Here is a 26,883-nt window from a genome sequence, read left to right as displayed (position 1 = left end):
TTTTTTTTTTTTTTTTTTTTTTACTATTTTCAGCAGTGTTTGAATATTTCTGTGTTTATTGGTGGAAGGTGTAAGAGACTTTCCCCACCTAAGGCCTGCAATCAGCCATTTTTGCAAAGACTCTTGACTTCTTTTAGGGGAGCCTGATATTTAGAATCACTCGTGTCCATTTCTAGAGGGCTGTCATTGTGCTCCTTAAAGTGGGCAGTATAAAGAAAGGTATATATAATTACTGTAATTACATAAGATATACATATACCCACTTATATAGCTCTATCTTTCTACCTATCTATCTGGCTATCATAAATCATAGTTAAACAACAAAGAAATAATATTTACCCACTAGTAGATATTGACAAAATGTTTAGTAAATATTATAAAATTTAGTTGGTATAAGATATAATTTGTGAAAATGCCCCATTCATACACTGTCTTCTATACAACTGAAAGTTGTTTTTTAAAGATTTTTTTTATTTATGTGTAGAAGAGCTGGGAAGTAGGCCAGAGGTAAAGGGGATGAAAAGATTCACCAGAGACAGAGTGGGGAGCAGAGCAGATGGGTTGACTGAAATACATGACCAAGCGGAGCAGTGGCCAAAACAGGAGAGGTCTGCCATGCCATATTTGGGTCCCTTCGGTGGCTGGGGATTGAACTCAGGCCACAGTGGTGAGAGGACTGACATTTAATTCCTGTGCCACAATGGAGACCCACAACTAAACTTAAATAATAATGCCATATAAAGTAGGCAGTAGTCACCTATTAATTTCCTTTTATTATAGCAAATGCCAGCAGACTTTTGTGATACTTTACCCCCCCCCCCATTTTTTTTGTGACTCTAACATCGTTGGTTTTTTTTTTTTTTTTTGCAGTTTTTCTTTACATCCTTTGGTGCCAGAGATAGAAGTTACCTCAGTATCTTTAGGCTGTGGCAGAATGTATTACTGGAAAAGGTAAGTGTTCATACTAGAGTCAGGTGCTTATTATAATAGCAACCTTACAATTTGTACTTAAACAGTTTTCGTGAATTGAAAATCTCTTGTTTTATTTCTGTGAGTTTAATTTTTACTTCACTTGTCAAATTCCAAGAATAAATTTGAAGCAAAACAAAATCCAGAGTAATAAGTTAAGATGCTGTTTACAAATGCCAGGGTAACTACCAAGAAAATGACTTAAAAAAATTTAATGAAAAAAACATTAAGGGAATTAAAATAAAACATTATAAAATATTTATTTCATAGCTAATAGGGTGGTAATGGAGAAAAAAGGGAACAAAAAAGATATAAAACGCATAGAAAACAACAAGCAAAATGGCAGAATTACATTAAATCATTAAATATAAATGGATTAGGGCCCTCCCTGGTGGCGCAGCGGGTTAAAGCACAGCACTGAGAATCTGAAGCCGCTTCCGCATGAGTTCAATTCCCGCCTGCCCCGGAGGAGACCACATGGCGTGGCAGACCTCTCCTGACCCGCCCGCTGCTCCCCTCAGCAGTGTACTTTGTAGATCTGTCTGTTCTGCTCCCCACTCTGTCTCTGGTGAAGCCTCTCGCCGCCCCTGAGCCTCTGGCCTGTACCCCAGTTCTGTATGCACAAATAAATAAATCTTTAAAAAAAAAAATATATATAAATGGATTAAACTTAAATCGAAATGCAGAGCATATACAGAATGAATTTTGAAAACATGATCCAATTATATACTGTTTCTAAGAATCACATTAGGTTTAAAGATACAGAAATATGTTTAGTAAAATGATGGAAAAAGATCTACCATGCAAGCAATAATCAAGAAAGAGCTGATATGCCTATAATTATAGCAGACAAAATAGACTTTAAGACAAAAATTAATAGAGACAAGAAAGGATATGTTACAATAGTAAAAGAGGTAATTCATCTGATATTCATAACAATTACTAACTTTTTTGTACCTAACAATAGAGCACTAAAGTAGATTAAACTAAAGGGGAAATGGACAATTCAAGTGAAGATTTTTATTTCCCACTTTAGTGATGGATAGAGTAATAATAAAAAAAAAAAGATCGACAGGAAAATAGAAGACTTAAAAAAACTTTTAACTGAACTAAAGGAAATCTACAAGAAACACTATTCAAAAAACTGCAGAATAATGTATCCTACTTAAGAGTACATGGAACACTTACCGGACCAAATCACACACTAGGTCATGACAGCCATAAAAAGTTCAAAATAATTAAAATAATAAAAAATAAGTTTCTGACCACAGTGGAATGAAATTAGAAGTCAATAACAGAAAGAAATTTGGGAAATTCACAGAAACTAGAAAATAAACAGAACACTCTTAAAATAACCAATGGTTGAAATAAGAAATCACAAAGGAAAATAGAAAAGACTTAGAATCAAATGAAAACAAAAATGCAGCGTGCAAAACTTACAAGAAAGTACTTAGAAAGAAATTTATAACTATAAACATAAGAAATTCAAATAACTTTCCACCTTCAGAAATTAGAAAAAGGGTAATAAACTAAACTCAGAGTAAGTTGAATCCAAGAAGTAATAAATATTAGAACAGAAACAAATGAAATAAAGAATAGAGAGAGACAATCAAGAGAACCAAAAGTTCTTTACTCAAAAAGATCAACAAAAATGACAAACCTTTTGCTAGACAGATAATGAAAAATGAGAGAAGACTAAAATCAAAAGTAAAAGTGAAAACATGACCACTTACTGTGCAAAAATGAAATGTATTATAAGGGAATACTATGAACAATTGTATGTCCAGAAATTGGTTAACCTACTGGGGTGGAAAGAGCGCATGGGACTATGGTGATGGAACATGGGTGAATTGGTGATGGGAATCCCACAGGTATTACAACTGAAATGAAAAATGCACAAAATGAAGAATAAATAATAATAAGAATAATATGAGGAAAAAAGAGAAGAAATTAACCTAAATGAAAAGGACAGATACCTAGAAAATCACAAGCTATTGAAACTGACTCAAGTAAAAATATGAAATTTGAAGATAATATATTCCTATAATAAGGGAGGAGATTGAATTAGTAATTTAAAAAAAAAACACCTCACAAAGAAAAGTCCAGTAATAGATAGATTTATTGGTGTTAATTTACCAGAGCAAATTAACACCTATCCTTTACAAAATATTCTAAAAGTTAAAAGAGAACACTTTTCACCTAACTCTATATTGCCTTTAGTATTACCTTCATACTAAAATCAAAGACCATCAAAAAAAAACACACAAACTACAAACTAGTGCCTCCCTAGTGGCGCAAGGTGTTAGGTTTCAACACTATGAAGTGTTTGGTAGCAAATGCAGCTCCAGTTTGATCCCTCCTAAGAGCAGACCTGCATAGCACAATAGACGTCTCTTTTCTCCCCTGAAGCTCCCCTCAGCAGTATATTTCAGGAGATCTGCCTGTTCTGCTCCCCATTCTGTCTCTGGTGAATCTTCTCACTGCCTACCTACTGACCACACCTCTGGCCTACATGTACTTAGCTCTTGCATGCATAAATAAATGAAATAAATTTTTTTGAAAAGTATACACTAATCTCTGTTAATTATGTTTTTTTCATTATCTCTATGAATACAGATATCCAAATCCTCAACAAAACATTACCAAAAACCTATCCAGCACCATAAAAAATTATTATATACCATGACCAAGTGTGATTTATACATCAACATATGAAACACCAACACGTGAAAATCAGTGTAATAGACCATATCAGTAGTATAGAGGGCAAAAATAACATCACATCGGTTGAGAAAATACATGACAAAATCCAGTATCCTTTCATAATAGAAAACAATGAAGATCACAATACTTACATATGTGTTTAAACTATTAGTGTGTTCATTCATGAAGTAATTTATAGCACTTCAGCTTAATTCACAACTATTTAGGTGCTGAGCTAATAATAAAAGAGTGCTAACCCTTTCTAGATAGCCCATTGAGACCTAGAGTTTGTGGGGCCAGAGGACAGTGGCAGCTTCATTTTTTGATACTTACAACTGAGGTTTTCTGTCTTGTAAGAAGAACCGTGCAACTGTGGCTTAAGAGTCATCTCTAGAATCTTCTCTAACCCACCCCTTTGCTCGTTTTAAGCCCCTCTCTGCCTTCTGTGTTCTTAGACCAGAGCCAAATAGTCTTGATGCCCATTTTTGTATGGCTCATAAAGTAGGAATGGTCTTTATAAGCAATTTTTATAAAATCAAAAGAATACTTCATGACACAATTAATTATATGAAATTCAAATATCAGTGTTCATTAATAAAATTTTCTTGAAACACAGCCATGCTCTTTTATGTATTGTTTGTGGTACTTTCACACTATAGCATCAGAGTTGAGTAGCTGCAACAGAGATCAAATGGCCCACAAAAAATACTCACTTTATCAGCTTTTTAAAAAAATTTTTTAAAGTAGCATCTTTTATAACATTAGATAGATTTCAGGTATATTTGGCTTCTTAACAGAAATAATTTTTCAACCTGTGAACAATGCGACAGCCAAATTTCTTTTTTTTTAAAGTGTGTGCTTGTTAATATCCACTTCCTACTTAACTCCCTTTGCCCTGGAATAAAATCTAAAATTTTATATAGGAACTGAGTGACCTGACCCTAGCTGACTTATCATTCCTACTTGCTTTTTATTTTTTTCTATTAAGTCATTAAACATGGCTGCTTTGCCTAGTTCTTTCCCACACATAGTTGTAACTGAAACTCATTGATAAAAATCAAGTCAGGTCCATCCTTTCACATTCCTATAACATCTTGCACTTCTCCTTTACAACATTCATTACAATTGTAATTCTTTGTTCTTTCTGTTGTTCTTGCCTGACAATAAACACTTATAAGAGCCATGTTTACTTTGTGCATTGTTGTATATCCCGTAACAAACTCAGGTGTTTATTGGACTGCTGATTTGACAGACATCTCAGTGAATACAGTATGGGGCTGTCTGGGTTTAAGCCTCTGTCAATACAAATATTAATAATGCCAGCTTTATTCTTAAAAGCATGCCAGTTTGAACAATAAGGGTCATATAACACATATCCAAGACTCAATAAATACTTTTGAAATTATTAAGTTTAGTAGGATAGCAATGATTTAGATTCCACATGATCATTACACTTAATTAAGAAGATATTTTCTATTTTCTGCTCAAGGAAAATTAAAGGCTAGAGAAAACACAGACAAGAAATTTAGGTGTAGAAACAACATTAAGGGTATGTATGTCCTATGTTCACTGTTTATTAAACTCAATTTCTTAAATATAAACGTGCCATGCAAACACATGATTAACTTGAAACACTAAAATTTCAATTTTCAAAGAAATGTTATTGTCTGTCAATTCAAACTACTAAGAAAATAGGCTACAGATGTAAAGTTATTAATAGTTACTAGAGTTAAAATGTAAAAAGGTTTTTTGATTAGAGATCAGTTCCTTCATATTAATCCATTCAAGCTCCTGGTGGTATTATCATATGCTTGCATTTAGGACTTGATACTGCTAGCATAGGCTTTCACAGTTGTTCTTAAGCAACAGGAGGGTGTTGTGGCAGAAACAGATGAGGTGGTGACAGGTGTGCTCTCAATCTACGTGGACCCACCCTTTATAAATTCTTATGCATGTCATTCTAGCTCCTATTTTGGGAAGAATGGTAGAAGGATGCCCTGTTCCTTGGATAGGTTGGGGAGAAATGATTTAAAACGACTGATTGTATTAGTAGACAAAAAAAGAATGTCAGTCTGAAGGTGGCTGACCAGGCTTAGTCCATGAACTTAGGACTTAGGACTGAAAAGCAGAGTCACAGTGGCGGGCTTTGATAACTAGGGTTTGATACAGAGCTGAATCAGCAGACCTCACTGGGACCCACATTAAATTGTCCCTTAAAATTGTCTACCTTTGCTCTGATTCCATGCTTATCATGCAACTTTATGATTACTAATCTGATTTCCAAGGAATTCAGGCATTTTATCTTTCAGGTAGAATGCCTAGAGAAGACTTTCCCCACTATGAGTTAGTATGTTTACCACTCAGAAGTGTATAACATTCGTGAGTGTGACTTACTTAAGTCAACCATTCTGAGCACAGCTTTAGAATGATGATAGTGCTGAGGCCGTTCTTCCAGTAGCAGTCAGTTTATGTCACCTATTGAGATCTTTTGCAAGAGTCATCCAGCCTTCTCCGGCAGGCTCATATCAGTTTATTCTTCCATACGCTCCTCTCTAATCAGCATTCCTCTTGTACTTATTTGAAAATCTGGATGTTTTTCAGTAATGATAGGAGTCTAACAAGAGCAACATTCAAAGCTATCTGGAAAAAATAAATGAGAATTTCTATTTTATTCATGTGGCAATGCAGAAATCCTTTTATTCTTGTATTGTTCCTTTGTTTTTATCTTTTTGGTTGACAAAACACCTCCATCTATTTTCCCTTGGTCAGTGAAGCATGATTCCTCCTGGTCTGTCACCTGAGCAAAGAAACTTGATGTATGCTTGCTTCTTTCCTCTTCAGTGGCAACCATATCGTGTTGGTCACAAAGGCCCTCATCATTTCTACTTTGACCCGTTATGATACAGTCGTGCAAACATACCAATAGTTTGGTAAATGAAGGATTACATATACAAAGGTGGTCCCCAAATTCTTATTGCTGGATGCCCTAACCATCATAAGATTTTAGTGTTCCGTGTGTATAATCTATCTCTTGATAGCATCATTTTCTCATGTACTTGATTTAATCTCATACTGTTTTCTTCATCGTGGCTCCTAAATGTGTAAAATCCACTGCTAATATTGACTGAAACACACTGCTGAGGGAAGCAGTACGTGATACAGGAGAGGTCTGCTGTGCCATGTGGGTCAGCTCGCTGGCCAGATCAAACTCCTGCCCCTGAAGTGGCAATCAATAGCTTGATAGCCCTGAGATTTTAACCCTGGTGCCACCAGGGAGGCTCTTACCCACTGACTCTTTCCTTGTTCTTTCCCATGGGCCCCTTTAATTTCTCCATCCCCCATAGTAGTCTCAGTGAACTGCTTGGTAGATTGCTTCACTTTTCTGTGTGCTCCTATTTGCCACAAATGTGCTCATCTTGCTTGGTACTTAGGCAACATTTCATATTACACACACTCCCTCTATCTTGAAATACCTTCCCTTTATTTCCATGACATCATTCTTTCTGAACATTTCTCTGTTATTTCCCTCAGTCTTTTTTTGCTGACCATTCCTTGTCTATTAACCTTTGCATACCAGGCTTTTTTCAGTTGTAGTTTGTTTCTGTTTTCTTTCTTCAGTCTACTAAACTTTGCTCTGCTCTGCATACTAGTGTCTTACTATAAGAATTTGTATATTTAGCAATAGTATATAAATATCATTTAGAATATTATAGCTAATATACATTTTTCTTATTGTTCATTGGTTATCATAGTAGAATAAGTGATATCTGCAGTTTTAATCTGTGAGAACGACCATACCATAATATGTCAAAAACTCTAGGTTTTAGAAAGTGGAAACTGGCCACCATGGTGTACTTCCTTCAATTTGAATGAGTGTTTTTCTCCAGTGTAATTTTTAAAATTTATTTGTTTATTTATGCATACAGATCTGGGGTACAGGTCAGTAGTACAGGGGTGGTGAGAGGCTTCACCAGAGACCAGAGTGGGGAGCAGAACAGGCAGATGGATGAAGTACACTGTTGAGGGGAGCAGTGGGTGAGACAGAAGAGGTCTGCTGCACCATGTGGGCGACGTCCCCACCCCAGGAGGGAAATTGAACTAGTACAAAAACGTATGTGGCTAGTTTGTAGTGCTGCCCTTTAACCTGTTGCGCCACCAGAAGGGCCCTCCAATGTCACTTTGATCCTTCAGTCTGCTATTGTATACAGTGATAAGCTTTTAGCAACCCTCCCCCCAAAGACCCTTACAGTTCATCAAGTAACGTGTGATAGCACCTTACTAAATTAAATGGATTGATTAGATAGGAACTAGGGCAAGTTTTGATATTCTCATTAGGAGAAAACATTTCTTTTGGGGAAGAGTTGAAATTTGTAGATGAGACTCTCTGTTGTGTTTATTACAGTTTAGGTCTCCACCAGGAAATTACTCTAATTAGGGTCAAAAATATTTTTAAAGGAAACATTTATTGAGTAATCAAGATACAAACTTTTCAATGATGAAAGATATACAGAGTGTTTATTGGAATTGCTTCATCTGAAAATTTCAGTCTTCTTGCTATTTATGACACTCCATTTAACAATATTCAAGAAACAAAATCTTTGATAATTATAAAGGATTAATACAGGAGTCAGATGGAGAAGCTATTTCTCCATCAGAAGTAGCATATGAAGAAGTAAAGTGACATTGCCAGAATTAAATGAGAAATTTGACATGGCGAAGAAAATTTAACCCTTAATATATCTAGTATTTTAAATGAGATTAAAATAATATTGCAATAGGCATTACATAATTGAGCATAAGCAAGATATTTCCGTTTGTATTTTATTGTGGGTAGAACAGAAGAAATTGCAGACTGTCACTTTAATAAAACCCTGTTTACCTAACCTCTTCTAGTAGGAGGGGCCTAGGAACCTGTAGAGTGAGGTATAACTTACAATTCTGCTTTCTGACCTGCAACGGTGGAAAGGTGCTGATACTACAGACCAGGAAGTGACAAAACATGTGCTCTAAACTACAATAGAACTTGTCTTTTATAAGGAAGAACTTCTTCTGAAAAAAATCAGTAGATTGGAACAATGATTTTTCACAGCTGTCATTCAGCATTTGGAGTGATATTACGAATAAGGATGTTGTAGCATACTAGCACACAAAGCTTTCTGGGCCAGAAAATGATCTTCTGACTTTTGAGTCTTATCTGATTGCTATTTGGTTCATCTTTATTTTGTTAAAGTACTCTGTAGGCTGAAACTTGGAGACTCCCTTTTTAGCAGGTAGGTGGTCAGCTTTTGTTCAAAATTTAGGTTGCTCTTTAAGGTCACTTAATCCTTTCCGTGGCTGATGTATGAATTGTGACTATCACCTTGGGTGTATGTTTGAATGTCTGAATGTTCAGCATGGCTGTAAGTAACCACACTTCTTGTGATAGCTGAGCAACTTTGTAGAAGTTGTTTTTAACCAATTAGCACAATAAGATTATGAATTAAATGAGTTCTATTTTATTTTCCATTAACTATGTATACTTAATAGATAAAAAAGTATATTGAAGTTACCCTGCAATTTACTTCCTGCTAGTATATGCTAATCTATTTTAAATACTTATTTCTATATGTAGATACAACTGTATTTGCTTATTTTCATTCCTTGCAGTATTAGGCAGCAGAGTATTATTGCTCTAATCTATTTTGGGGGCAGTTTGATTATCTATTATTTTAAAGATGTTTTTATAAAATATTAATCTTCCACAACTTTTAAAAAATATTGTTTGCTTCTCTTTCCAAGGGTAGCACAGTGTATTTCAAAGATAAAGCCTTTGGAAGATTGTGTTCATTATTATAACTAATTACTATTGTGGTGTATATTTTAGGATCAGGAACAGTGCTGGTTGGTCACTTAATTCTTAACTACTAGGGATACTTTTTATTTTTCTTTATGGATACTATGCTTAAGAAGACTTTGTTCTCTAAATAAGAGGTGTACAGTAAACAATAAGCTCCAAGAATATTATTATTTATTAGATAGATGTTATTTTCAATGAAAGTTTCTTTTCAGGTTGAGGTTAATGTCATTCACTGTATTCTAGGTTAATATAATTAAACTCCAAACAGGGAAATCAGACATTTTCCTTAGCTTGAATAGTTTTATTATGGGTAACTGTTTGGATATTTTTGATTTGTTAAAATCTAATGATAGAATCTGACTTTTCTTCAGTTACTCCTGTGGGATCCTGGTAATCCAGTAATTTGGAAACTAGCAATCTGAAATACAGAAATTTTTGCTTTTAATCTCTTTGAGGATCCATGAAATATTATGAACTTATCTAGTGCAATGTAATAAACAAAGCTACCATAGCTACTAGACAGAGGGAAGAACCAAGGAAAAGGCAAAAATGAAGAGGTATTTGTTGTAGGGAATTCTGGGGAGGAATTCAAGGCATCTGAATGTTTTAGCTCTTTTAAATCCTTCTATATTAATCCCAACTATAGTCCCAAACTAAGTATTTACTCCGATTAGACTGACAAACTATTCACTGACTTAAAAAAAAACAACCAAAAAACAGGTATCATTTATGTATGTTCTTCATGTATTTATTGTGTTTTTATGTTAATTTCTTTCTCCCAGTATTTTCTCATTTCTCCATTCATGTCCTTCCTTCAGTTCAGCTGAATGTTGTCAGTGAAGCCTTATTTGATCAACCTAATCCACAGTACTCTTTCCTTATACTTTTCTATCATGTTGATTCTACCAGTACTTTAATACATAATAATAATAATAGCATAGCTTGTTATATCAGACATTCCCTAAAAGTCTTCCATGTTTCTTAAACTATAGTTGTTTGAGAGCAAGGAGCTAGATGGGTTATCATTTTTACCCTCATTAGCATTTAATGCATTCATACAAATTTGGTAGGCTCTAAATCATTATTTGTTGAATGAATAAGAGGACCTTCCCAAAAATTGCTACTACAAGTGTTATGCTGCCTTCCTCTGCCTTGCTTATTTATGTAATTAGCCATCTATATTTTTTCTAGAAAATAGACCACTGGATATCATAATATCACTATTATTTTTGTCTTACTAATTATTCCACATGTTTTTCATATTAGATTTTTTTAACACTTGATATGATACCTACAAAGACAAAATAGCTGGCCTTTATTAAAAGTGAATCAAAGAAGATATTATGAATTTTAGTCTCTTGCATTTTATATTTTAGAAAAATATATTTATAGTTAGTTGACATATAAGGGTTTAAAATGGTTAAAATAATCAGATACTCTGTGGATTATCATGATGTTTTCTGAATTGGTGATAAGAACTCCGAATGGTGATTTGTGATAGACTGGTTGGATTGCAGGATTTAAGTTACATATCAGAAATTTCTAGACACTATAAACAAATTATTTCATGAAAAGAAAAATATAAATATTTACCTCCCATTTAAAATAGTTAAAATATACTATATACTTTAAAGTCATATTTTATTTAGTGCTAGTGTCAACTATGTCAGGTAAGTTTTATTAACCCAGTTTTTTAAAACACACCAAAAAAAGGCCAGGAAAGGTCAGAAAGCTACCAAAGTCACTTCTCATAGCTGCACAGTAAGCCATTTTAATGTCAAAATATGTTTTGAACTGCTAATTTGTACTATTTTATATTTGCTAATACTCAATGTAATTGTTCCGTACTACTTTTAGAACTTGACCAGACAAGAATTTGTGCAACTGCTGCAGCAGAACTATGGCACTGAGCTTGGCTTAAACGCTGAAGAAATGGAGAACTTATCCTTGTCAATTGAGGATAATGTGCAGCCCAGGTACAACAGAATGTTGTGAAATATGATACTCAATTTGATATTAATCAAGGAATTAGCTTAAATTCTACTAATTCAGAATTTCTATTAATTAACCCTTGTGTGAAATTTACCCCTTTTTGTTTATGGTGGAATAGAGTGCAAGGTTAGGATAGAGAAGAGTTTGCTGAATTGGTAATAAAATACAGGACATATAGTAAGGTGTAGACTTTGTCACTTAAGATTGTTTAGAGTGTGGTTTTAGCAAACTTTTAAGTTAAGGAACTGGAGATTTCTAATGAAATCTCTGTTGTTCATATAGATGATTCAGCAAAAGTAAATTGGTAGATAGTTTGAGAGACAGAAGGCAATGACTTTTTCTCAAGGTTATTCTAGCAGTGTTCGACCTGTAGTCAATAAATATCAGGTACATTAATGAAAGAAGCTTATATTACTGTGGGGAATGCAAATAATTGCTCCAAAGGGAGCAATAGATATGAATGTGATAAAAAAATTTCAAAGTAGAAAGAGTTTTGACTCTTTGACTCATGGGAATTCATTTGGAAGCGGGCACATTTTTATTAATCTGTATAAGTAAAAATGTGTTTCCTCCATTGGTAACTGACAAGGAAGATTAGTATATTAATATTATGTAGCAAGCATGCTAAATGAAAGAAGTCAGTGACTAAAGAACACATATTGTATAATTTTATATACTTAAAGCAGAGTCTAGAATCAGTAAGCCCATAGGAACAGAAAGATAGGAGGAAGGGAGAATGGGGAGTGAGTGCTAATAGGTCACTTTTGGGAGTAATGAAAATGTCCTAAAATTATTGGTGATGGCTGCCAACTCTGTAAAATGCTATTTTGTACTCTTTAAATAAGGTAATTTTATGTTCTGTGAATTATATCTTAATAAAATTCTTATTTAAAAATTTTATAACAAATCTTAAAATGGAAAACTTTCAAAAGTCTCAGTGGAGGGGGGGTACAAAAATTTTACTCTATCTAGAAAGTCTTCTACTTTGGCTGACCCTACTTACATTGTTTCAGTTTGCATCAATATTTTATAGTCTCTGCTTTTCACTTGGTTACACATGCATATTTCATTAGTTTGCTGTAAAGTTAAAACATTTCCACAGGACTTCTCTCCTTGTAAAGTTTACCAGCCTCTCTCAGGTACTGGAACTGAGTAGAAAGGCAGTTGATAAAATGCAAAGACTTGGATTATGGTAGAGAGCCTTTGACCCATTCTTTAAGTTTCTGAAAGAAGCATTGTCTGTCTCAAATCTTGATTTCTTTAGCACTTCTGTCTTTGTTTCTTCCTTTAAGTCTCCGTGCCACACTTCCTCCTCCTTTTTCCTTTATTTCTCCCCAACTCATCTCCTTCCTAAAAATCCTCAAGTATAGACATTGAGCTGTTTGGCTGGTCTCAAGGAGCCTTTCCATGGACCTATGTATTATTTGGGTGGAGTAGAATGGGGTTGAATGACCCTTTAGCTTTTCACTTCATTCCTCAGGATAAATGGCCTAACATGTTGGGCTGCTACTCTATTTTAGAAGAGATTTCAACCTGTAGTTATTAATGATTATATAGGAATCATAATTTCTCAGTAAGGTTGAACCCTGAAAAATAAATCAGTTGTGCTTCTTTTAGAATGAATAGACTTTCCCTTCTTACTCCCTGAGAGAAGACAAGAGCTCCTAGCGCCTTTACTGTTGTCTTGTCCTTGTGAACATTTGAAAGCTGTTCCTTAAACCTTGTTCTTAAGAAAGAGAGGCACAAGGAAGGGAGCATGGATTTTACTTAGACATGATTTCTACTTCTGGGAACTATCCGTCATCTCAGGTTGCCTGCATCGAAATTTATTTAATTAAAATTATTTGTTACAGAAATGAAATATTTATTTCTCAAGGTTAAAACTCACTAAATCAAATTTATACAAACAGTAGAGCTTAAAATTTTTTAAAAAATTGTTTTAAAAATTTAGGTAGTTATTTCCCAAAATTCTTTATAGATCTCATTGTGTACAGTGATTTCCAATTTTCCACCATCGACATATTCTAAGACTTCAAAGTGGATATTTACACACTAAAACAATGATCTTTATTCATTTTAAATTTTAAGTTTTACTCTCTTATAAGTCCACTTGTCCTTTGAATCAGTAACTTATATGCTAAAATGCTTACATGCAGTTAGTCCAGTGGGAGTAGTCAGGCAAATAATAGTTTTTTGTTCTTAATTTTATTTTACCTTTTAATTAAAGAAATTACTGAATATTGTTTTAAAACATTATATCATTTTCAGATGTATTATAGCATTATAATTCAACATCTATATGTAATACATTCTGATTTCCACCAAAATTCTAGTTCTACCCATCACCATATAATTGTTCTGTTTTCCTCAATTTATCTACTCCATTCTTTCTTTTTCCTCTGATAGTGACCACTTTATTCTTATAACTTAATAAGAGTGTACTTAAGTTATTTTGTTTTGTTTACTCTTTAATATAACTGCAATTTAAATGGGCAATATCCAGTTGCTGGTATAGCCATGTATTTTTGGTTAATTTTTTAATGGTTTTGAAATTTATAAAACCTCATATGAACACATCTCATTTTCAGAAATAGTCAATTTGCATGTTAGTTAGTTAGCCATGTTATAGGTAGAGGTTTATTTGGTAATATTACAAATATCCATTTGTTTTTAGACTGTTTTGTAATGAAAAGCCCATAGTAAGAATACCAAATCAATTATATGTGTGGAAGGCACCTTATTTGTATTTCTATAACAACATGTTTCTTACAGAAGTCCAGGAAGAAACAGCTTGGACGACTCAGGAGAGAGAGATGAAAAATTATCCAAGTCAATCAGTTTTACCCGTGAATCAATTAGTCGGGTTTCAGAACCAGAGTCCCTGGATGGACATTCACCAAAGGTGGTTAGTGTTTGGTACCCCTTAAGACATATCTGATGCTAGCATGTATTAAGAATACTATAAGATCAAATAAAATATAATATAAATAATGTTTAAAAATCATAAAATGTTTGGCCCTCCCTGGTGGTGCAGCGGGTTAAAGCACAGCACTGAGAAGCTAAAGTCACTTCAGCATGAGTTCGATTCCCGCCTGCCCCGGAGGTGACCACATGGCGTGGCAGACCTCTCCTGACCTGCCCGCTGCTCCCCTCAGCAGTGTACTTCATCGATCTGCCTGTTCTGTTCCCCGCTCTGTCTCTGGTGAAGCCTCTCACCGCCCCTGAGCCTCTGGCCTGTACCCCAGTTCTGTATGAATAAATAAATAAATTAAAAAAAATCATAAAATGTTTTAGGTTGCTCCATTATTTTAGGAGAAGTTTTTGCCTGTAAGTAAAAGAGGTTCTGTAGTTAGATATGATTCAGTGCTGTGAGACATTTTCCTGAGCATCAATTTATAAAGGACATAGACATCATTAAAAATATAATAAGATATGGCCTGTCCTGGTAGTGCAGCTGGTTAAAGCACAGCACTGAGAAGCTAAAGCCACTTCAGCATGAGTTCGAACCCCGTCCGCCCAGAGGTGACCACATGGCACAGCAGACCTCTCCTGACCCGCCTGCTGCTCCCCTCAGCAGTGTACTTCATCGATCTGCCTGTTCTGCTCGCCACTCTGTATCTGGTGAATACTCTCACTACCCCTGCACCTCTGGCCTGTACCCCAGTTCTGTATGCACAAATAAATAAATCTTAAAAAATATATATATAATAATATACAAGGAATAATTCACAGCAAGAAAAATTTTCCAGAATAAGTGATATATTTGGTAGAAAGAATCTCTTTTCAAGGGGGAAACATGAGAATCCTACTTAGTATGCTTGACTAACAAAGATGATTTTTTAAAACTGCCTACTAAAATAAGCACATCCTGTTAATTACTAGGCCTCAGATTGACTTAGGTACTAATTTCTTCCTTTATTTTTTTCAATTATCATTATCAGCCCATTAGTTATTTTTATGTCAATGAGTTTTCTGTCACTCGAAGTCATATATATGTTTTTTAATTCTCAGTTTTATCCTTTCTATCATCAGGAGCTTCTTTAGGTTGGCTACTTTGTCCTTTTGAAAAAGTGAATAATCTTTGATAGTTTCCTTTTTTTCTGATACAACAATATGTATAAGGCACATGTTGTATACTTTTTGTCTCAGACATTTTCCTAGTGAGCTCTTGTTCTTTGTGAGGAGTGGTATATAGAGACCTTATTCTGAGGGCTATGAGTGCTCCTGCTGCAAAGTGTTTGGTCTGATGATTGAGGATGCAAGTTTGGGGCTTTGTTTTCCCTACTATAAGACAAGAACAATAATACTGCACAGGATATTTAGTAAGCCCTGAGTGAATGAAGTATGAAAGTAGTTTGGGCAGTCCCTGCCATACATTAAGTGTGCTATAAACAAGCTATTATTTTTAAAAAGGTTTATTTATTTATGCTTGCAAGAAAAGTGGTGTAGGCCCAGGGTGTAAGGGCGAGAGGATTCACCAGAGATAGAGTGGGGAGCAAACAGGCAAATCAACTGAAATACACTGCTGAGGGGAGCAGCACGCAAGACAGGAGAGGTCTGCTGCACCATGTGGGTCACCTCCCTGGTGGGGATGGAACTGAACTCCTGCAGCAGCGGCTGGCCATAGCTTGATAGCACTGTGTCACTAACCCATTTGCCACCAGGGAGGCCAGATAACCATAGCTATTCTAATTGAAAGTGAGTCTGTGTGTGACCAACAGCAAACCTTTTCTGTCCCTTTTCTTGGAGCAACTTGAACCTCCACACTGGGATGGAAATAGTGAAATATTTATGTGGAAGGCCGCCACCTTATCAGCTTGTTTTAGTAACCATCATGCATCCTGCACTTTGATTCTGTTGTGCTTTTCTCATAAAACTTAGAGACATGTAGGAATGTACTACAGGTGCAAAAGAGGTGATTCTAGATGTTATATACATATATTTTTTAAGTTCTCACTGAGGAGATAGAACCATATTTTGGAAAGGTAATAAGGCTGGGAATTGCTTGCAGTTTCCTTATCTTTTTGCAAAAGTCTGATTGAGTTCTCAGTACTACTAATCTGAGTATTTATTACAACGACCTTAAAGATGGATTGATATTTTGTACCTGCTCTTGTAGTAGTTAATCTGATGGTCCTTGCTTCTTACTTTGCCCCTAAAGATCACATTTTCTCTGAATAAAGGGAATGGAATATAGAGGAATGATTTAATGTGATAAAACTCATTGATGTTCGTACACATGTCTTTGTGTTATAAAATACAAGCAATATAGAAATTTAGTCCTTTTTTCCCCTTTTGTTATGAAGATGTGCTGACATTTTCAGATGTAAACAAATGTCTTATGTTACTTTGTTTCAACTTCTAACAAAATTAGAAATAGTTAAAATTCAGAAAAAACGTTTTTTGAAGATGATAATTTTTTTAGGTTATGAAATTAGTATTCATTATAAAGAATCGGGAAATACAGAAAGTACACAAAGAAATAAAAATTGTCAAATGCCACCCCCTCAAAGGTAATGACTGTTCCTATAGCTTCATAGTAGGAGTTATACCTTCATTAGAAACACACAAACAGCATGTGTGAAAGTTTACTCAGCATTAGCAGATGCTGAGTCAGCTAAATAAGATGTTGTTTTGTAATCTAGACCTCCCATCAAGTCTCGATTGTAGCAGCAGTTTCTGCATGAAGAATCAGTCCTCTAATGAGGAGAGTATAACCCTTTAATAAACTACGTACTGGGTCTCATTTGTTATCTGCTTTCTGAGTGGCCAATGGAAACGTGTATCCTCCCAGGAACTGCTTCTGTTGTTCAGTGCTGCACAGAGGTCTCAGGGGCAGGATGTGTAAGCTTTATTCTTTGCTCTTTCATGTGCTTACACACAGACAATGCCAGAGGTACCTTGCCTTATAGTTTATATTTTTTATGTTATGTACATAGTGTTATGTTACACTACTATTCTACCTGAATTATTAACTTAGAAATAGCATTCTTACTCTTAATGCCTAGTGTTAAAATAGTTGTAGAAATAAGTTATCATTAGTAAGTAAACCGTTCCCCAGAAGTATCAATGACATCATATATTGAATACATTTTAATGCCCAATTTCTTACTTCCTTTAACAGTATCTTAGTGTTCTTACAAGTTACCATATAATTGATTTTCCCTTTTAATCTTCTCTCTCACTCTTCTTATATGTGACTTTTGTCTATTTTTCTTTCCTTTTCCCCTTTAGTTACTGGTCTTGAAAGATGGGTGAGTTCTTTTCCTTGAGATGATGGGAAGGTATTGTCTTGGGAAACTAACTGCCTTGACTCTTTTCTCTTGTCCACCACAAAGAACTGAGAGTTCCATTATTTTTGCCCTCTATCCCTTTTCCCTTCTGTGTAAATGATTCACATGATGGTAATGCCTGAGTTCTTTCTATATGGCATCTTAAAAAGTAAACTTGTTATTCATTATTATTGTGTAGAAGGTGATCTTAGATGTTCTATATTCTTTATCAGTATTTTATAGACTGAATTGAATTCCTTGTGATACAGATGTCACATTTTCAAAGAACAGCATTTCAAAGCATCTTTATTATTAAAGATCTCACTGTAAATTGTAAGCCTATAGTCTGTTTTTTAAACTAGACTTTTTTTTTCTTTGCCTTTTAGGGATTTGGGAAAGATGAACCCCAAAGTGAGAAACTTAGCAAAAAGTGTCCTTTCCTAACTTCAGAAATGAGGTTAAATAGAGTGGTACCAAAATCACTGGATTTGAATAAAAATGAATATCTTTCTCTGGACAAAAGCAGCACTTCAGATTCTGTTGATGAAGGTAAAGAATTTCCTGTGAATTACAACAAAATCTCAGTTATGTATTTTAAAGTTTATCATTTTATTAGGTATAGGCAGTTTGAGAATTTAGTTGTTTTAGATACAGTATTACTTGATAAAGAATCAAAAGAGGAGTGGGAGTTAATAGAAAATAGAGGAAGTAGCTTACTTAGTTTAACCCATCTCTACTTCTTTCATAAGCCTGGAACTTGAGAATCCCATTGTATTTAACTTTTAAAATTTTAAGTGTTAAGGCAGTGGAGACGGGGCAAGAGCAATGGAAAAGCAAATCTTAATAAAAATCTGCATAACCACTCCATCAGACAATGTAAGATGTTTAAATTTTATAGGTAGAATGACATTTGAGTTCATCTAGGTTACTCCTCATTTTACCAACAAGGAAAGTAAGAGTTAGAGGAGTAAGTATAATTCATGCAACTAATTAACAATATAGAACTATGATTAGTTACTAGGTTTTCACTCCAGTTTTCTTTTTTATTTCCTCCAATACGTCTCATTCTTGCTTCTTTTCTTCCTTTTTATAAAGGGATAGCTTAGCGAAGGCTACTCTAAGTCTGTTTGATGTATAATTATGAAAGCAAGTGGTCTTGCCAGGAGTGTGTTGTGAGATGAATATTAAATTTTTGTGTGTCTTCCAAAAGAGAATAAAGAAGTGTTTCAAAAATTCTAGGAAGTAAATGATTTAAAAAATTGTTTGCTCATTGATACTACTCAGAAGAGAACTCAAATTTCAATTTATGTAGATTGAAGTTTTTGACTGGTTATATTTTAGAATAATGGGATTAATTTTTGAAAGCAGCAGCATAGATAGCTCATTGTAATTGCTACTAAATTTGATTGTTTTTACTACAGTCAATTTTTTTAATTCCCATTTACTTTTGAAGGAATATTCTGTAGATGATATTTACTAGAAAGACAAATGATACTATTCTGTATAACATTGAAAAGTAATTTATTTGGCTTTAGAAAGTCAACAGAAATTAAGTGACTGTTTTCAAATTTCAGAAACAAGAACCATGCTAATGAATTTTTTTAAAAAGATTTATTTATTTATTCATACAGAACTGTGGTACAGGCCAGAGATGCGGAGGGTGAGAGGATTCACCAGGGACAGAGTGGGGAGCAGAACAGGCAAATCAACGAAGTACATTGCTGAGGGGAGCAGCGGGAGGGTTAGGAGAGGTCTGCTAAGCCATGTGGATCTTCTCCGGGCAGGTGGGGATCAAACTCATGTGGAAGTGGCTTAAGCTTCTTAGTGCAGTGTTTTAACCTGCTGTGCCACCAGGGAGGTCCCGCTAATGAATTTTTTATTATGCCCAGTTTCTTACTGGTAAGGACATTATATTGGTTTGGAGTTATAGAACATGATTGCACTTGCTAGTCTAGGTATTGTTCAGTTTGGACCTAATTTGGGAATCCCCATTATTTTTTACTGAATTAAAAGCCAAATCTATGAAAACAAAGCTAAATTCAATTCAAATCCAAATTAATTGATATCAAGGTTAAATCTAAAATCCAAAACCAAGACTAAGTCCATGAAAACCAAATTCACATCAGGTTAGACCTTGGTTTGGGAACAATGAAGTATACGTTATTAAGATTAAATGCATGGACTTAAAACATAAGTAAAAAGTCACAAAAAGTTCTTAAAAATCATAAAGTACATTATGAAGATGGTTGTTGAATGCTTTTGAAAAGAGATTTGAGAGAAAATTTTTGAGAGGAAATTTTTGAAAGGACCAAGTCCCAAGAGTAGCTGGATCCTATTGTTACCTTATTTCAGCTTTGGAATACAGCAGGCATGATCTAGTTATTTGTTGCCTGGGTGAACCTCTAATTTTAGGAAGATCTACTCTGGCACCCAGTGGCCAGATAGGTAAGTGACGCCAAAACAAGGATATTTTCCCTTTTCTCACCTGCTCTTTTATAACAATTATCCTTACAAAACTCTTCGTTAATGGTGAGGTAACATTAAGTATAAGTTACATAAATGATAATATTAAAACTCATATAATCTGGCCCTCCCTGGTGGCGCAGCGGGTTAAAGCACAGCACTGAGAATCTGAAGCCACTTCCGCATGAGTTCGATTCCCGCCTGCCGCCTGCCCTGGAGGAGACCACATGGCGAGCCAGACCTCTCCTGACCCGCCCGCTGCTCCCCTCAGCAGTGTACTTTGTCGATCTGCCTGTTCTGCTCCCCACTCTGTCTCTGGTGAAGCCTCTCACCGTCCCTGAGCCTCTGGCCTGTACCCCAGTTCTGTATGAATAAATAAATAAATCTTAAAAAAAAAAAATTAAAAAAAAAACAACTCATATAATCTGAGTTCATATCTAGACCTAAAGAATGAAAGTGGTGTGGTTTCTGTATTGCATATGGCCCCATCACAGTTTACCCCTTACTGGTATTTCTTTAAAGACTGACGTTACAGTGTAAGAATTAAATGTAATGTTCAGCCTTCTTTTTGTGGAGATTTTCTTTAAGGTGTATAGGATGACTTTTTTTATCAGATTATCATTGGATAACAAATCAGATATTCCTTTTGCTTCTCCTTTGGGTTTATCATATACATTAAGTGGGCATTATAATGAAATTTTTAAATTTTCTGAAAGTTGTGAAATTATGAAGACACTTGAATTCAGTGAAAACTGGAGATATGTTGGAAAAGGTCAAAGAAGTAAACCATTCTGGGAAATTTTGAAATTCATGAGGATTTAAAGGGAGCTAGGCAGATGGTAGACTATTTTTCTTTTTCACTATTCCTCTTTTTTTGTTATTATTGTAGTAACATTTGTTTATAACACTGTATATGACTTACATTCACACCTCCTCAGATGTATGTCACCACACCACACCCACCACCAAAGCATCCAAAGTCCTAACTACTAATTATAAACTTTGATACAAAGTAATTCCCAGAATTACAGATCTACTTTATCTCAAAGATTGTTGCTGATAGATTTACCTAATTGTCCTGCTTTGGAGAGGAGTTCAGAGCATCTGAGCAGAAACAGGGCGTTTCCTGTCAAATGAAGATGAGGTGACATTTTGTACCCACATGCACAAGTACAAGGAAATGGTGGCTCTGTTTCAGAGGATATAATATTCCTGCAACTGTCAGGATTGACTTTTACCCTGCTCTAATGTGTCATAGTCTTGTGAAACATCTGTCCCAGGAAGGAGAGCTGAGTGGAAACAGACAAATTGGCCAAGAGCATGAGACACCTGAGCTGTATCGTGATGACAGAAGTTAAATTTAGTTTTATGTTGCTGGGGTTGGAACTTAGTGTGGCAGGGTTCCCTTATCCTGGAATGGAAGCGAAGTTTGTCAAAGATTAAGCTGGGGGAAGGGCATATAAGAGTAGCAAAATTGGAATCTGTGGTCTGTAGCTGACAGAGAAGACGAATTTGCGCAAAGCTATGAAGAAAGGAGAAACAGAAGTCAGAATATCAGATTCTTATTAGTTAATAAAAGTAAAAATAAGCAGACCTCTGGGAAGATCAGAGAAAAACCAGTTAACAGGCTAGTATGTCGGGCCAGTAACTATGAGACAAACTAAGTAACCCTGACATAGTTACCTTATGTTTTTAAAAATCAGATTTTACTGATTGACCATTTGTTTACAGAAATAGATGTTCTAGGAGCACAGCTTCACACCCTGATGTGTGCACATGTTCACTCACCTGCCACCACAGCTCCATCATTTAACTCCTCTATACCTCCCTCCTTTCGTCCCCTTCCCTCTGGGAAGTCTTAGGTTTCAGTCTTAGGTTTTTGAACAACACTCTCAAATTGAACTTGTTTTCAGGGTGTAAAAAAAGCCCTCAATCTCAGTCAAGAAAACTGCAGGTCACCAGTGTTTAGAAAATGGAGGATACAATAAATTGAGTCCTTAGTTATTCAATTAAACTCCAAATCAGATGTTTTTTTTTAAATGCCTATTTAGTATGTTTTTCATGTATTCTCAGAATACTGTCAACATACAGTTTCAGTTTCAGCCATGTACATTTTCTTTTCATATTTATCTTTTTCACTTTTCCTACCACTTCTACTGGTAGGAAACTGATATGTTGGAAATAGTAACTTGCTGTTGGATGGTGAAGTGTTCCTTTCTTCATTTAAAATGCCATCCGCTAGATTAATATGCGCAGGGGAGACTTTAAAGTATGATGCATTTTATAAATAAATAATCACAGTTGGAAACAGTTTATCTCATGTCCTTACTTCCTTGAACAAATTTGCATACAAAAGGTATTAATGCTAATTTCCAGTATGATAACACAAATTCTATTTGTATCAATCATAATATGGAACAAAATACCTAATAAGGGAATTTAGCAGAAACATAAAAATATTATATTAAAATATTGTATTTTTCCTTCAATGTGAATGAGAAGCTTACATTTGAAAAATTGTAATTTCAGGCTGCTTTGGGGGCTGGGATAGGTAATACAGAAAATGAAGCTGGAGCATCTGGTAGTATCAGAAGAAAGACATAACCTTATTTATTTCTTTAAAATATTTATTTTACTTACACATACAAGAGCTGGGGAGGCATAGGCCAGAGGCACAGGGTTGGGATGGGTTGAGGAGAGGGTGGGTGGCATGTGTGTGAGGATTCACCAAAGACAGAGCAGGGAGCACAGCAGGCAGATTTACTGAAATACTCTGCTGCGGAGAGCAGTGGACAAGACAGGATAGGTCTGCTGCATCATGTGGGTCGCCTCCCTATCTGGGGATCTGGCTGGCGCTACAGTGGCTGGCAATAGCTTAATAGTGCTGAAACTAAACCCCTTGTGCCACCAGGGAAGCCCCAAGAAAGAAGTGCTTTAAAAGGACACAGGAATCAACCTGAAATGATTCCTAATGACCAAGCAAAAAAAAAAAAAAAGCAACAAAAATATAACATTGGATTATAACCTAAAGGATAAAATAACTATTCTGAGTCCAAACTGATGTTATATAAATACATAAATGGGGGAGAAAGCACAGATTTTCCTTACAGAATTCTAAATAATATATGTAGCTACTACTCCTCTTTCTAAGAGGAGGAACATAAGTTTCCTCCCTTTGACTATGGGGTGAACTGAGTGACTTATTTCTAACAGACAGAAGACGGAAAGGGGGAAAATAGTAATTTTGCTCCTGAGAAATTTGCCAGATACCACTTTAACATTATGATATATGATCACCATCATATATCATGCTGACATCCTGAACCCCCTGAGTTACTTGTTTGCTTTCTTTGTGAATAATGAATTCTTTTTACAATGAACACGTATTACTTTTAAATCAGAAAAAGCTATTTCTCAAGCCTAATTAGGAAGTTCCCTCACAAAACCTTAGCAAATTCCTAGTTTCAGCGATTCATTTCTACATGAAAGGAGTTGTTACTTGAAATTGTCATGAATAGCTTCTGCCTACACTGAGTATTGTTGCAGGGAGAAGGTATATCAATATCTACCTGATATCCCTATGTTATCTGTATCTGTGACAAAAGAGAGAGACACAAATCATGTATTGAGGGAGGAAAAAAAAGCACTGTTGGGGGTGAATGAAGGCAGAACTAGAGAGATTTTCTGATTCTTAGGCCACAGTCTATTACCTTTACCAGATTGCTTCTATGAATTAATATTGACAGATGTTCTACAGGTAATTCTTAGAGCCTGAGTTTTATAATATGGGAAGTTTTGTCACAATTTTCATTTTGTATTTGTGGGGGTATAGTCCTTGAAAAAAGTAATATCAATCCTGAAATAATTAAAATTTCATGTTAGGTTGCTATATGCTATTTCCTTTACCAGACTTTCATTTCTAGCTGTCCTCTTTTTCCTTTTTAAATCAAATTTCTGGTAGTATAATAGAGGTTGAATTTGAGTGCTCTGCAGCTGGGCTCAGCTCAAATTCAAAAGCAGCCACTCACTAGAAGTGAACCTTGGCAGTCCTCATCATACCAGTCTGCTCATCTGTATAGTGGGGTACTTTAATGCTGTTTATCTCATAGGATTGCTTTGAGGGTAAGATGAGTATTGCTTATCAGGTGCTTGTCACAATGTCTGACATACAGGAAGCATCACATAAGTCTGGGCTATTTTATATAATATTTTCCAGGGTATATGAGAAAAGGTGAGCAGTTACTGCTTCATTTGCTACAAGAAGTGTTCAACATCATTATCAAATTCCCAGAAAAATGTAATATGCCACTGAGTATTATTTAGCTTTGAAGAATACTTTTCAGAAGTATTTCCTCATTCTTTTAATATGTGATATTAAGAAGAGATGAGAATCCAATGATACTGGTCTCAGGGGAGTCAGCTTTAAGTCAGGTTTGAAACGTCGTTTGGGCTAACAAGGTAAGGATATTAGAGCGGTCAGTGAATTCAGTAGATGTGAGGACCATTTGTGACTTAATAGCACCTGTTCGTTGCTGTGGTAGATGCCATCTCAAGTGTTGTTCTCATCATCACTTTTGAAGTATTATTTTGAGTGATATTATTCAAATTAAATATTGCTTTATCTTTTAGGTTTTGACAACTGAAATATTGATCACATATAGTTTAGTTAACTATATATTATTGGGTATATCATTATACATTGTACTTATGTATATAATACTAACTTAGAGTTTTAATAATGTCCCAGGATGTGCTAATCATTGTGATCACATTTACAAACCATTTGTGCAAAAGTAAAATCTTGAAATGATCTTTTCTTGGTTTCTTCCCTTTTACTTATCTATTCTTCCCCCCCCCAACAGAAAATATTCCTGAGAAAGACCTTCATGGAAAACTTTACATCAACCGTGTTTTTCACATCAGTGCTGAAAGAATGTTTGAGTTGCTCTTCACCAGTTCACGCTTTATGCAGAAATTTGCCAACTCTAGAAATATAATAGGTTGGTCATGAATTCTTATGTAATGATAAATTTAGAAGAATCTTCTTATTCTTAGAGGGTTGAACATTTATAAATTAATATATTCTTGTTGGGAAAAAATTAGACAGGCTTCAATTTTATTTTGGTGACATAAATTAATGTTTAAATGTTTTGGTAAAATTCACACTAACAGTATAACTGTTCAATCAGTCAGATCCTACATACAATTAGACTCTTTGAAAATTAAAACTATTTTGTCGATTAATGCAGCAGTTCAATTGAGTTGAACCCAGTTTTAAGGGCTTTCATTGTGTGACAATTAGATGCTAGTAGTCACAATCATTTTGCAAAATGGCTTGGCAATCTCTACTATAGCTAAATATACACATTCTGTGATTCAACAATTTACTAGTAGCTATCTATCCTTCAGAAATGGGAACATGTGCACTCTGAGTAACATGACTATAGTTTTCATAGTATCTTTATCTACAGTAAGCTCAAAATTCAAAACAGCCAAAATAGTCATTAGTATCACAATGGATAGACATGTATATGTCTATACGGAGAATACTATATAGCAACAAAAAAGCAAGATAGCTGCCTTATAACAATATGAGTAAATCTCACATACATATAAGAGTATATACTGTGATTTCTTTATATATACTTGAAAAACAAGAAAAAACATTTGTGAACATAAAAATAGTAGAGTAGTTTTGTTGTGGATAGCTGGGTGGATAAAGACTGAGGGAATTTTTGAGATACTGGTAAATTTCTCTCTTGGTATGAGTGATCATACATATGTTTTGTGTGTGTGTGTGTGTGTGTGTCTGTGTGTGTGTGAATCCATGGAACAACATAATTGAGATTGTAATGTCTATGGTATAACTCAGTGAAAATAACAAAAAAAGCTTTATTTAGGAATTAGTGACAGACACAGATCATAAAAGATTTCATTGATTATGCATTAAAATTTCCACTTTGGTAATAAATACCTCAAATTAACTTATAGTTAGTTTGAAACTGAATTTATCATAATATTTCAAGACATTTTAAGACTTTGGGAGCATGTGGTTTAGATTGTTATATAATATTGGAAAGCAGCAGCAGATTTATGCAACATAAATCATTTGATATAGTCAAAGAGAAAGTTACTCTATAGTCAATGCAAATATAGTTTAAAATCTAGATGTTTTATTAACTACCAGATGTTATTCCTTTATTAGAAACTTTTTAAAAAGATTTATTTATAAACATAATTTTGTATTTGGGGATCATATCATTGGTATGGATTCATGTATAAAAATAGTTTTTCTTATTCATAGTACAGTAATTAAGTAATTTCTAATGGGCAGCAATTGTCTTGTGATTATATTAAGGAAAACATAGCTTTAAAAATAATTTTTTCCCTGGCCCTCCCTGGTGGCGCAGCGGGTTAAAGCACAGCACTGAGAATCTAAAGCTCCTTCCGCATGAGTTCGATTCCCACCTGCCCCGGAGGTGACCACATGGCGCGGCAGACCTCTCCTGGCCTGCCCGCTGCTCCCCTCAGCAGTGTACTTCGTGGATCTCCCTGTTCTGCTCCCCACTCTGTCTCTGGTGAAGCCTCTCGCCGTCCCTGAGCCTCTGGCCTGTACCCCAGTTCTGTATGCACAAATAAATAAATCTT

General features: G+C 35.0%; 1 protein-coding gene across 1 annotated transcript in view; it reads left to right on the top strand.

Moving 5' to 3' along the window:
• Window positions 1-26,883, top strand: part of GRAMD1C (GRAM domain containing 1C) — a 65,630-nt gene that overhangs the window by 22,771 nt on the left and 15,976 nt on the right. Inside the window, exons 6-10 of the mRNA XM_004675208.2 lie at window positions 871-951; window positions 11,366-11,484; window positions 14,273-14,405; window positions 18,159-18,321; window positions 25,098-25,235. Of these exons, the coding sequence (XP_004675265.1) occupies window positions 871-951; window positions 11,366-11,484; window positions 14,273-14,405; window positions 18,159-18,321; window positions 25,098-25,235 (634 nt within the window). The remainder of the gene's footprint in view (window positions 1-870; window positions 952-11,365; window positions 11,485-14,272; window positions 14,406-18,158; window positions 18,322-25,097; window positions 25,236-26,883) is intronic.

Source organism: Condylura cristata, unplaced genomic scaffold, assembly GCF_000260355.1.
Source record: "Condylura cristata isolate star-nosed mole 26May11 unplaced genomic scaffold, ConCri1.0 scaffold00003, whole genome shotgun sequence".
NCBI classification, from domain to species: domain Eukaryota; kingdom Metazoa; phylum Chordata; class Mammalia; order Eulipotyphla; family Talpidae; genus Condylura; species Condylura cristata.
The sequence above is the reverse complement of the archived record's forward strand: the minus strand, read 5'-3'. Positions and strand labels throughout refer to the sequence as shown.